General features: G+C 44.5%; 1 protein-coding gene across 6 annotated transcripts in view; it reads right to left on the reverse strand.

The window, feature by feature from the left end:
* Nucleotides 1-13,570, reverse strand: part of smtnb (smoothelin b) — a 314,089-nt gene that overhangs the window by 188,790 nt on the left and 111,729 nt on the right. For all 6 annotated transcript variants that reach the window (XM_068005958.1, XM_068005961.1, XM_068005960.1 and 3 more), the window contains exons 4-5: nt 3,162-3,240; nt 1,898-2,058 (exon numbers count right to left, since the gene is read on the reverse strand). In XM_068005958.1, coding sequence (XP_067862059.1) covers nt 1,898-2,058; nt 3,162-3,240 — 240 coding nt within the window. The remainder of the gene's footprint in view (nt 1-1,897; nt 2,059-3,161; nt 3,241-13,570) is intronic.

Here is a 13,570-nt window from a genome sequence, read left to right on the forward strand (position 1 = left end):
CATCCATGCTATTCAGCTCAACCACTCCATGTGGTAGCGACTTCAACATTCTCACCACTCTTTGAGTAAAGAAGTTTCTCCCGAATTCCTTACTAGATTTATTAGTGATTATCTTATACTTATGGCCCCTAGTTTTGGACACCTCTACAAGTGGAAACATCTTTTCTACGCCTACCCTGTTGAACCCCTTCATAATTTTAGACCTCTATCAGGTCACCTTTCTGTCTTCTCTTCTCTAGAAAAGAGAACCCATTTAGTGGTGACCTCCCCCAATTCCCCCATTTACTGGTGACCTCCCCCAATTCCCCCATTTACTGGTGACCTCCCCCAATTCCCCCATTCAAACTGAAAATTGAAAAAGAAACAAACCTGCAGCAAAAATGACCACAGTAAAACTCCACAGCAGCTTACTAACCCGACTGGACTTTCTGATTGGCTCTGGCTTAGCTGAACGTTGTATGTCTGCATTTTTACCAAAAGATTAGTATTTCAGTTCAGTTCAAATAATCCTGATGATCTGTGCTGAATCAAATTTCCTGGTGTTGACATCAGCCAGAAAATAGGATTATGCTTCATACTAGAAAGTGCACTTTTAACTTTAAAAAAGAGTGCAGTAAATAAATGCACCCTTTGTATTATTTACTGAGATCAAGCTGGAAATTGGCACAAATAAGAATTTCCACCTCTATAACAAATAATGATTTCTTCAGATTTAGAGAATGATGGGTGATGGGGAGTGGGGGTGGGGGGGAGCGGGTGCGTAGAAACTTGTCTTTGAATAATGGTTATGGTAGCAGTTCTATTAATATAACCTGTATCTATCTTCCACAATTTTACTGAAACTGTTTAATGCTCTTGTTATACTACAAATGTGCTCGTTCATCCTCCACTCCCTTTATCCCACTATTGGTACCTGTGCCTTCACTCACCTAGGCTCTAAACTCTGAAATTCCCTCCCTAACTCCTCTGCCTATCCACATCCCTTTTCTCTTTGCAAACCTTCCTTAAAATTAACCTCTTCAATCATACTTTTGGTCACGCCTCTTAATATTTCCCTTCTTTGGCCAGGCGTCCATTTTTTTTAATTACTCCTCTGTGAAGCATTTTGGCACTTTTTTTAAAAAAAACTTTAAAAGGTGCTATATAAATACAAATTGTTGTTGTTGAACCAATCACATAGTATCATTAAGTTCGAAGCCAAGGTACCAGGGAGCTGCCTGTAGCTAACATGAGTCAGTATTTTCTGGAAAGGAGGAGAAAAAAGGGAGAGGGAACATTTTGATTTCTGGGTGACATAGGTGTCCTACACTGAAAACAATGCACCCAGGTCCAAGATGAGCAGTACATATCCCAAAAATTCCAGTTAATTTGATGACAGAAACTGAAAAATTATTTCTGTGAATCATTCATTCAGGAGTCCACTGCAGTGAAAGTAGATTTAAAAAAAACACCTGTAGAGAGTTCTCCAGTGACCACCTACCATTTGTGGCAATCTAATATCAGTACCAGCAATAACTAGCCTCTCGAAGCAAAGAACAATAAAACTATTTATAGCAACCACCTCAAATATTTACAAAAGGAAAACCACAATAGGTGTTCCTGCAGCAGTTCACCTTTGGCAAATTTTCAAATCGCATCAAGTTGCCAGTTCAATGGAAACTTCAAGGGCCACTTGATTCAGCAGGTAAGGCATATTCGAAACCAAGATCTTAGCTTTCCCTCTCCTTTTGTTCTGATTTATTTTTATGATTGGAAAGAAACATACAAAACGTTAAAAATATTTGTTCTTAATTCATATTTTTGGGTGATTTGTTTTTAAAATGTGCTCAAAGTATAGGATAAGATCCCACACATGTAGAAGTGAATAACTTATTCATTGTATTAAGAAAACACTCACCAGTCTTCGAAGAACATTCTCCTCGTGTTTTGTGGATAGGTCCTTGCTTGATCGTGTTGTCTGTGGCACGATATCCGGTCGGTAAGTGGTGACTGTTTTTTCACTTTCCAGTGCTTTACTACGGACCAGCATGCCAACCGGCCTCTCTGCAATGGATGCAGCTGAAGAATCAGAAAGGTAACTGGTTAATGGAGTAAACAAGAGCTTTGGAGCACATTCCCATATTGCTTAGATTAGATAGTTAAAGGTAGCTCAATGAGCCAATGCTCAGAAATACACAATGTGATACTAATAGACCAATGCTTAGAAATACATAGGTGTCAGGCTTGGCTCATTGGTAACACTCACCTCTGAGTCACACAGTCATGAGTTCAAGCCCCACTCCAGAGACTTGAGCACATAATCTAGGCTGACACTTCAGTGCAGCACTGAAGAAGTGTTTCACTGGTGAAAATGCAGTCTTCAGATGAGATGTTTAGCCGAGGCCCTGTCTGCCTTCTCAGGTGGATTTAGAATTCCCATGGCACTATTCAAAGAGCAGGTAAGTTCTCCCTAGCCAACATGTATCTTTCAATCAAGATTAATAAAACAGATTATCTAGTCACCGATCTCATTGCTGTTTTTGGGACCTTGCCATGTGCAAATTGGTTGCCTGTTTACCCACAATACAACAGTGACTACACTTCAAAAGTATTTCATTGGCTGTGAAACACTTTGGGACGTCCTAAGCATGTGATAGGTGCTAAACTGTACAGACTATAAAGGTCATAATTTTGATTACTGGTCTGTACTTAGCCAGCTAATCTCAGCTAAGATGGCAGTATGGGTGCTAAAGGTGTCCTTAGCACTCCTCTCATAGGGTGGGAAAATCAGCCAGAGTTCTTTTTCCTGGTTACTGTCTGGTAACACCTTTGGAAAAGTACAGGTATCATTTGAAATCTCAGCCAGACCTGCAATTCAAACTTTAGACATTCGTTTTTTTTTAGGCGGTGTGGTGGAGGGGACTTATGGTCAAGTACTGACTATAACGGCTACTGGATCATTCCCTTGGTATCATTTTTCCCAACCTTCTTACCCTTTCAACTTAGGTTTTCTAGTGTGGGTAATCACGCTTTCACGGGGGGAAAAAAATTGCAAAGCAAAATGTAGCTACGATCAATATCACTTCCTACTTAAAGACAACAAATCTGCAGATGCCTCAAGCACGATACTAATAAAAACTCATTTGGATGAATTTGTGCATGAAGTACACAGATTAACCCACCTTCAATCTCCTGTTCACGGAGCTTGCGTATAGCAGCTCTAATTAGTTTACGCTCCTCATATTCACCTGCATTTCGGAGCTATTGAAACACAAAAATAATTATCAGATTCACTAAGTAGAATTGAAAAACATTAGAAAGTTTTCTTTGTATTATTAGCTTAATCAACACTTCAAACAATACTTTATAAATGAATGAAGCACATTTAGACAAGCTTATGCATTGGACAAAACAACTGTAATGATAGTTATCATTTTCTAAGAAGGAGAGAAAATTAAAAAAGAAACATCTTCCCCCTCAATCCAGCTATCCTTACCTCTCTTTCAGATGTTGACTGATAAGTTGTGCATTTTTTTAGGCCAGCAATTGGAAATTATACAGAATAGAATGGTTCACTGTTTTCCCACTATTTTCTCAGTGTCTATATTCCATAACATACAGTTTATTTTTATATGTATTTACTCAATTTTTCACCATTTCCACCAGCAGCACTCTGGTACTCTCCTAGAAGGCACATCTTCATGTGTAAGGCTGAGTGTACGCAGACTGTTCTACTGTGAATGGCATCACAGCCAAACCTGTTCTCACGGTGGGGGGGGGGAATTTTCCTCCATGATCCCACTCGAAATCAAGAAGGATTGCAGCAGAGAATTGGAGGAAATTCAGGTGGTTGAGGCTCACGCATGTCTCACCACCCCAACCGGGATTTCTCTAGTCTTGCTGGGGCTGCCACTGGCTGCCCCTTATCCGCCAACCACAGACAAATGACAGCAGGTGAGGGGGTAGGTACCCAGAGGATTTCCCTCCTATCTGTCCCACTTATCAGGGCTACCATATAGAAAGTGACTGTAGACCCCCAGGAAGCAGCAGTAAAATGCCTTGAGGTCCCCCGGTGGAAGGAGAGGGCTTTTGTAGTGGCCTCCCCTCCCTCCAGTCGGCCCCAAACACTTACCCGCCGAAGGCCAAAACATAGCAGCATAGCATGATAATATACCAACATACTAAAGCTTTGGATTGCCTGCAATGAATGTTTGGATGATTTTTATCTGTTCACGCAACGGAGTCCTTGCTCGGCTTATGCAGTTGTTACAGAAATCCAAATGGTGCAGCAGGTCAGGGGCTGTACGATTCATAGACCAGCAAACTCTGACTAGAAAATAGCATAGCTGCATTTAAGGGGAAATTAGATAAACACGAGGGAGAATAGAAGGTTATGTTAATAGGATTAGATGAAGGAGGTTTTGGAGGAAGCTCGTGTGGAGCATAAACACTGGCATGGACCAGTTGGGCCGAATGGCCTGTTTCTGTGCTGAACATGCTCTGTAATTCTAGATTTCAGTCAGTGAACTATAAGACAGAAATCTGACTGCGGACTTTGGGCTTTACAGGACTATATAACTAGCTCCCAGCTTTCTGCCTGTACCACCATTGACTAACCTTCCTCATTGCACGTGCAATTGGTAATTCAAATAAAGTGAAGGATTCTGTATTCTGTCCTACTATTCCCCATGCTATTTGCTCCAACACATTAAGACTCAGCTTAATCTGTGTGTTAATGTCAATCTTGTGTTTGTTTTCATTATTTCCTACTTTCCCTCTTTAGCAACTGTCTTTGTTTAATGCAGTGTGTATCAAGCATAGGTCCCATTGTTGCAAAGACAAACTTTAGATTCAAGTGCAAGATTTTTATAAAAAACAGGTTGTTGAGTTCAATATATCTGAATTTAAATCAGAACTTTAATGATTATTGCTGAGATCTAAACAGTTTAAGTCTTGTTCGTATTACAAGCTTTTTGTGACGCTACACCCCTTCCTGTTGTAGTTTACACTATTCCAGATCCTTTCCAGACAAGACTTCACTTCCCATTTCTCAGCTCCCCACTGAAATCAGTGGAAATCCCACTGGTCTCATTCCAATCAATGACTCAGTGTCTTCCTGAATGATCAATATATGGCTGTATCACACATCCTGACCTTGGTTGCAAGATGAAAAACCTGGAGGAGGGCTGTTGTTTAGCAGAGTTAGCACCAGTTGATAAACAGAAATGCTAGTGACTTACAGTCATTCATGGCTGTAAATTATAGGCTTCCCAAGAGACGAGGAACAGACTATTTTACATTTCAGAACGGATTCAAGTTAGAATGGGCTGTAATGACAAGGGCACTTGCTAAACACATAGGGGCAGGAGTGGGAAAGCAATTGCCTTTAGTTGCTACAGGCCAGATATCCAGAGCAGTAGACCAAAGTATTATGCTAACCCTTAGAGAGAATAAAAGAAAGTCAATGTGCGTTAGAATGTGGTACTAGCTTTTTTTTAAAATCATTCATAGGATGTGGGCGTCACTGGCAAGGCCAGAATTTATTGCCCATCTCTAATTGCCCTCGAGAAGGTGGTGGTGAGCCACCTTCTTGAACCGCTGCAGTCTGTGTGGTGAAGGTTCTCCCACAGTACTGTTAGGTAGGAAGTTCCAGGATTTTGACGATGACGATGAAGGAATGGCGATATATTTCCAAGTCAGGATGGTGTGTGACTTGGAGGGGAACATGCGGGGGTGGTGTTCCCATGCGCCTGCTGCCCTTGTCCTTCTAGGTGGTAGAGGTTGCGGGTTTGGTAGGTGCTGTCAAAGAAGCCTTGGCGAATTACTGCAGTGCATCTTCTGGATGATACACACTGCAGCCACGGTGCGCCAGTGGTGGAGGGAGTGAATGTTTAAGGTGGTGGAAGGGGTGCCAATCAAGGGGACTGCTTTGTCCTGCATGGTGTTGAGCTTCTTGAGTGTTGTTGGAGCTGCACTCGTCCAGGAAAGTGGAGAGTGTTCCATCACACTCCTGGCTTGTGCCTTGTAGATGGTGGAAAAGCTTAGGGGCGTTAGAAGGTGAGTCACTCGCCACAGAATACCCAGCCTCTGACCTGCTCTTGCAGCCACAGTATTTATGTGGCTGGTCCAGTTTAGTTTCTGGTCAAGTTTATGGCCACAGCTACTCATCTACATATAAAAAGGTCCCAATTCACCAAAGGGCCCCCCACATATCTCAGTAGTGCCAAAGATTTATTAACAACAGTATCTCACATTTATATAGCACAGCTAATGTAGAAAAAATGTTCTACGGTGCTTCACATAAGCATAAGGAAATCAAATCGACATTGAGTTAAAGAAGGAGATATTACGATGGGTGATTAAAAGCTCAGTCCAAGAGATCAATTTTAAGGATAGCCCTAAAGGATGTCGAGGGGTTTAGGAATGTTTTGCAGAGTTTGAGCCTTCAGGTAGCTGAAGGCAATGGCATCTATGATGAAGCGAGGAAAGAGGATGCACAAGAGGGCAGAGTCAGAGGAACAAAGAGTTTGATGGGGAGATGGGGCTGTAGCATAGGTGAAAATTAAAGAGATAAAGGAGGGGTAAAGCCATGGAGGGATTTAAACACAAGGTTGAGAATTTGAGGTGTTTTTTTTTATTCGTTCATGGGATGTGAGCGTCGCTGGCAAGGCCAGCATTTATTGCCTATCCCTAATTGCCTTCGAGAAGGTGGTGGTGAGCCGCCTTCTTGAACCGCTGCAGTGTGTGTGATGAAGATACTCCCACAGTGCTGTTAGGTAGGGAGTTCCAGGATTTTGACCCAGTGACGACGAAGGAACGGCGATATATTTCCAAGTGGGGATGGTGTGTGACTTGGGAGGGAAACATGCAGGTGGTGTTGCTCCCATGTGTCTGCTGCCTTTGTCCTTCTAGGTGGTAGAGGTCGCGGGTTTGGGAGGTGCTGTCGAAAAAGCCTTGGTGAGTTGCTGCAGTGCATCCTGTGGATGGTACACACTGCAGCCACAGTGCGCCGGAGGTGAAGGGAGTGAATGTTTAGGGTGGTGAATGGGGTGCCAATTAAACGGCCTGCTTTGTCCTGGATGGTGTCGAGCTTCGTGAGTGTTGTTGGAGCTGCACTCATCCAGGCAAGTGGAGAGTATTCCATCACACTCCAGATTTGTGCCTCCTCCTCCCGTTAGTTGTTTATTTGTCCCACCATTCACGACTGGATGTGGCAGGACTGCAGAGCTTTCATCTGATCCGTTGGTTGTGGAATTGCTTAGCTCTGTCTATAGCATGTTGCTTCCGCTGTTTAGCATGCATGTAGTCCTGTGTTGTAGCTTCACCAGGTTGGCACCTCATTTTTAGGTACGCCTGGTGCTGCTCCTGGCATGCTCTTCTACACTCCTCATTGAACCAGGGTTGATCCCCTGGCTTGTTGGTAATAGTAGAGTGAGGAATATGCCGGCCCATGAAGTTACAGATTGTGCTAGAATACAATTCTGCTGCTGCTGATGGCCCACAGTGCCTCATGGATGCCCAGTTTTGAGTTGCGAGATCTGTTCTGAATCTATCCCATTTAGCACGGTGGTAGTGCCACACAACATATTGGATGGTATCCTCAGTGTGAAGACGGAACTTTGTCTCCACCAGGACTGTGCGATGGTCACTCCTACCAATACCGTCATGGACAGATGCATCTGCGACAGGTAGATTGGTGAGGACGAGGTCAAGTAGGTTTTTCCCTCATGTTGGTTCGCTCACCTCGTGCCGCAGGCCCAGTCTGGCAGCTATGTCCTTCAGGACTCGGCCAGTAGTGTGGTACCGAGCCACCCTTGGTGATGGACATTGAAGTCCCCCACCCAGAGCACATTCTGTGCCCTTGCTACCCTCAGTGCTTCCTCCAAGTGGTGCTCAACACGGAGGAGGACTGATTCAACAGCTGAGGGAGGGCGGAAGGTGGTAATCAGCAGAAAGTTTCCTTGCCCATGTCTGACCTGTGCCGTGAGATTTCATGGGGTCCGGAGTCAATGTTGAGGACTCCCAGGGCCACGCCCTCCTGACTGCATATCGCTGCACCGCCACCTCTGGTGGGTCTGTCCTGCCCGTGGGACAGGACATACCCAGGGATGGTAATGGAAGAGTCTGGGATGTTGGCTGAAAGGTATGATTCTGTGAGTATGGCTATGTCAGGCTATTGCTTGACTAGTCTGTGGAACAGCTCTCCCAATTTTCGCACAAGTCCCCAAATGTTAGTGAGGAGGACTTTACAGGGTCAACTGGGCTTGGTTTGCCTTTTTCGTGTCGGGTGCCTTGTGGTCCCTTGCCGGGTGGTCCGTCCGGGTTTATTTTTATGACTTTTTGTAGCGAGATTATACAACTGAGTCGCTTGCTAGACCATTTCAAAGGGCAATTAAAAATCAACCGCATTGCTGTGGGTCTGGAGTCACATATAGGCCAGACCGGGTAAGGACAGCAGGGTTCCTTCCCTAAAGAACATTAGTGAACCAGATGGGTTTTAATGACAATCCAACAGTTTCGTGGCCACCATTACTAATACTAGTTTTTTTTTATTCCAGATTTTATTTAATTAATTGAATTTAAATTCTCCAGCTGCCATGGTAGGAATTGAACTCATGACTCATGTTGCAGGACCAGTAGCCAACGTAAGTCAGTGAAGACAGGAGTGATGGGCAAGAGGAACTCGATGTGGGTTAGGATACAGGCAGCACAGTTTTGGATGAGCTGAAGTTCATTGAGGGTAAAGAATCATGGAATCATAGAAGTTACAACACGGAAACAGGCCCTTCGGCCCAACATGTCCATGTCGCCCAGTTTATACCACTAAGCTAGTCCCAATTGCCTGCACTTGGCCCATATCCCTCTATACCCATCTTACCCATGTAACTGTCCAAATGCTTTTTAAAAGACAAAATTGTCCCCACCTCTACTACTGCCTCCGGCAGCTCATTCCAGACACTCACCACCCTTTGAGTGAAAAAATTGCCCCTCTGGACCCTTTTGTATCTCTCCCCTCTCACCTTAAATCTATGTCCCCTCGTTATAGACTCCCCTACCTTTGGGAAAAGATTTTGACTATCGACCTTATCTATGCCCCTCATTCTTTTATAGACTTCTATAAGATCACCCCTTAACCTCCTACTCTCCAGGGAAAAAAGTCCCAGTCTATCTAACCTCTCCTTATAAGTCAAACCATCAAGTCCCGGTAGCATCCGAGTAAATCTTTTCTGCACTCTTTCTTGTTTAATAATATCCTTTCTATAATAGGGTGACCAGAACTGTACACAGTATTCCAAGTGTGGCCTTACAACTTCAACAAGACATCCCAACTCCTGTATTCAATGTTCTGACCAATGAAACCAAGCACGCTGAATGCCTTCTTCACCACCCTATCCACCTGCGACTCCACTTTCAAGGAGCTATGAACCTGTACTCCTAGATCTCTTTGTTCTATAACTCTCCCCAACGCCCTACCATTAACGGAGTAGATCCTGGCCCGATTCGATCTACCAAAATGCATCACCTCACATTTATCTAAATTAAACTCCATCTGCCATTCATCGGCCCACTGGCCCAATTTATCAAGATCCCGTTGCAATCCTAGATAACCTTCTTCACTGTCCACAATGCCACCAATCTTGGGGTCATCTGCAAACTTACTAACCATGCCTCCTAAATTCTCATCCAAATCATTAATATAAATAACAAATAACAGCGGACCCAGCACCGATCCCTGAGGCACACCGCTGGACACAGGCCTCTAGTTTGAAAAACAAACCTCGACAACCACCCTCTGTCTTCAAGCCAATTTTGTATCCAATTGGCTACCTCACCTTGGATCCCGTGAGATTTAACCTTATGTAACAACCTACCATGCGGTACCTTGTCAAAGGCTTTGCTGAAGTCCATGTAGACCACGTCTACTGCACAGCCCTCATCTATCTTCTTGGTTACCCCTTAAAAAAACTCAATCAAATTCGTGAGACATGATTTTCCTCTCACAAAACCATGCTGACTGTTCCTAATCAGTCCCTGCCTCTCCAAATGCCTGTAGATCCTGTCTCTCAGAATACCCTCTAATAACTTACCCACTACAGATGTCAGTCTGTCGTTCCCAGGCTTTTCCCTGCCGCCCTTCTTAAACAAAGGCACAACATTTGCTACCCTCCAATCTTCAGGCACCTCACCTGTAGCTGTCGATGATTCAAATATCTCTGCTAGGGGACCCGCAATTTCCTCCCTAACCTCCCATAACGTCCTGGGATACATTTCATCAGGTCCCGGAGATTTATCTACCTTGATGCGCGTTAAGACTTCCAGCACCTCCCTCTCTGTAATATGTACACTCCTGAAGACATCACTATTTATTTCCCCAAGCTCCCTAACATCAATGCCTTTCACAACTGTAAATACCGATGTGAAATATTCATTCAGGGTCTCACCCATCTCTTGTGGTTCCCCACATAGATGACCTTGTTGATCCTTAAGAGGCCCTACTCTCTCCCTACTCTCTTTTGCCCTTTATGTATTTGTAGAAGCTCTTTGGATTCACCGTTGCCTTATCTGCCAAAGCAATCTCATGTCCCCTTTTTGCCCTCCTGATTTCTCTCTTAACTCTACTCCGGCAATGTCTATACTCTTCAAGGGATCCACTTGATCCCAGCTGCCTATGCAAGTCATATGCCTCCTTCTTCTTTTTGACTCGGGCCTCAATCTCCCGAGTCATCCAAGGTTCCCTACTTCTACCAGCCTTGCCCTTCACTTTATAAGGAATGTGCTTACCCTGAACCCTGGTTAACACACTTTTGAAAGCCTCCCACTTACCAGACGTCCCTTTGCCTGCCAACAGACTCTCCCAATCAACTTCTGAAAGTTCCTGTCTAATACCATCAAAATTGGCCTTTCCCCAATTTAGAATTTTAAATTTTGGCCCAGACCTATCATTCTCCATAGCTATCTTAAAACTAATGGAATTATGATCACTGGTCCCAAAGTGATCCCTCACTAACACTTCTGTCACCTGCCCTTCCTTATTTCCCAAGAGGAGGTCAAGTTTTGCCCCTCTCGTCGGGCCATCCACATACTGAATGAGAAATTCCTCCTGAATACACTCAACAAATTTCTCTCCATCCAAGCCCCTAATGCTATGGCTGTCCCAGTCAATGTTGGGAAAGTTAAAGTCCCCTACTATAACCACCCTATTTTTCTTGCAGCTGCCTGTAATCTCCTTACATATTTGCTCCTCAATTTCATGTTGACTATTTGGGGGTCTGTCGTACAATCCTATCAAAGTGATCTCTCCCTTCTTATTTTTCAGTTCTACCCATACAGACTCAGTGGGCGAACCCTCGGATATATCCCCTCTCACTACTGCCGTGATGTTCTCCCTAATCAAGAACGCAACTCCCCCTCCTCTCTTACCTCCTGCTCTATCTTTCCTATAGCATCTGTACCCTGGAACATTGAGCTGCCAGTCCTGCCCCTCCCTTAGCCATGTTTCAGTAATAGCTATAACATCCCAGTCCCATGTACCCATCCATGCCCTGAGTTCATCTGCCTTCTTGCATTGAAATAAATGCAGTTTAATCTAGACTTCCCTTGGTCTTTGCCCTGCTTTCTCAAACCATCTGTCCAGTCATGTTTTGTACACTCTCCCTTACTGCCTTTTGTTTCTGTCACCACTTTACTTCCCACTGACTTCCTGCATCGGTTCCCATCCCCCGCCACATTAGTTTAAACCCTCCCCAACAGCACTAGCAAACACTCCCCCTAGGACATTGGTTCCAGTCCTGCCCAGATGCAGACCGTCCAATTTGTACTGGTCCCACCTCCCCCAGAACCGGTTCCAATGGCCCAGGAATTTGAATCCCTCCCTCTTGCACCATCTCTCAAGCCACGTATTCATCCTAGCTATCCTGTCATTCCTACTCTGACTAGCCCGTGGCACTGGTAGCAATCCTGAGATTACTACCTTTGAGGTCCTACTCTTTAGTTTAACTCCTAACTCCCTAAATTCAGCTTGTAGGACCTCATCCCGTTTTTTACCTAGATCGTTGGTGCCTATATGCACCACGACAACTGGCTGTTCACCCTCCCCCTCCAGAATGTCCTGCAGCCGCTCCGAGACATCCCTGACCCTTGCACCAGGGAGGCAACATACCATCCTGGACTCTCGGTTGCGTCTGCAGAAACGCCTGTCTATTCCCCTAACAATCGAGTCCCCTATCACTATAGCTCTGCCACTCTTTTTCCTGCCCTCCTGTGCAGCAGAGCCAGCCACGGTGCCATGAACCTGGCCACTGCCACCTTCCCCTGGTGAGCCATCTCCCCCAACAGTATCCAAAATGGTATACCTGTTTGAGGGAGATGACCGCAGGGGACCCCTGCACTGCCTTCCTACTCTTCCTCTGTCTGTTGGTCACCCATTCACTATCTCCCTCAGCAATTTTTATCTGTGGTGTGACCAACTCACTGAACGTGCTATCCACGACTTTCTCAGCATCGCGGATGCTCCAATGGTAGGTTGGCCAGGATAGCATTAAAATAGTCACGGCTGTAGACGCCAAAGCCGTGGTTTCAGCAGCAGATGGGTTGAGGTAGGCACAAAAATGTGATATTATTGAGGTGGACATAGGAAGCCTTTGTGATGGAGAGGATGTGGGGTTGGATGCTCAGCTCAGGGTCGAATTGGACACCAAGGTTGCAAACTGTATGGTTCAATCTAAGATAGTGACCGGGGAAGGGGGCGATGAAGTCAGTGGAGAGGGTACGTACCTTATAGCAGTAGCCGAAGATAATGGCTTCAATCTTCCCTCTGCTGAGCTGAATGAATTTGCGACTTATCCAAAACTTGATACCAACACAGAGGTGATGGAGAGGTAGACGTAGGTGGTATTAGTATACACATTGAAACTGATCCATGCAGAAGCATGTCGTTGAGAATGATCTCAAAAGGGAGACAAAGGATGGATTTTTGGAGGACTTGAGGTGACAGTATAAGGTGGGAAGAGAAACCATTGGGAAAGATACTCTGGCTACAATCAGACAGATAAGATTGGAACCAAGCAAGAGCAATTCCAGCCACCTGGGTAACAGTGAAGAGGCACTGGGGGATGGTGTGGTCTTCTACAGTGTCAAAGGTCACACAATTTGAGGAGCGATAATGCACCACAGTCACAGAAAATATTGTTTATGACTTTAATTAAGGCCATTTCGATGTTGTGGGAGGGCTAGAAAACTGGACAGTTTCATACATATAGTTATAGAAGAGATAGTCATGAATCTGGGAGACAACAACAGAAAAGGAAGATTGGACTTCAGATGGTGTAATGATAGAGGGGTCAAGTGTAGGCTTTTTGAGGGGGTGATGATAGCTATTTTGAAAGGGATGCGAATAATGATTAGGAAGAATCAATTCTACAGTATGTGGACATTAGGACAATCCATCCAAGGAGATCCTAAGCCAAAAAACCTTCCTCATCTGCAATTAGCTTAAAATCATTGTTAGAAATGCATTAAGTTGAATATAAAACAGTTAAAAATTTAACATAATAGAAACAAAAATAGGACATTTGGCTCATTGAGCCTGCTG

Source organism: Heptranchias perlo, chromosome 25, assembly GCF_035084215.1.
Source record: "Heptranchias perlo isolate sHepPer1 chromosome 25, sHepPer1.hap1, whole genome shotgun sequence".
Lineage (NCBI taxonomy): Eukaryota > Metazoa > Chordata > Chondrichthyes > Hexanchiformes > Hexanchidae > Heptranchias > Heptranchias perlo.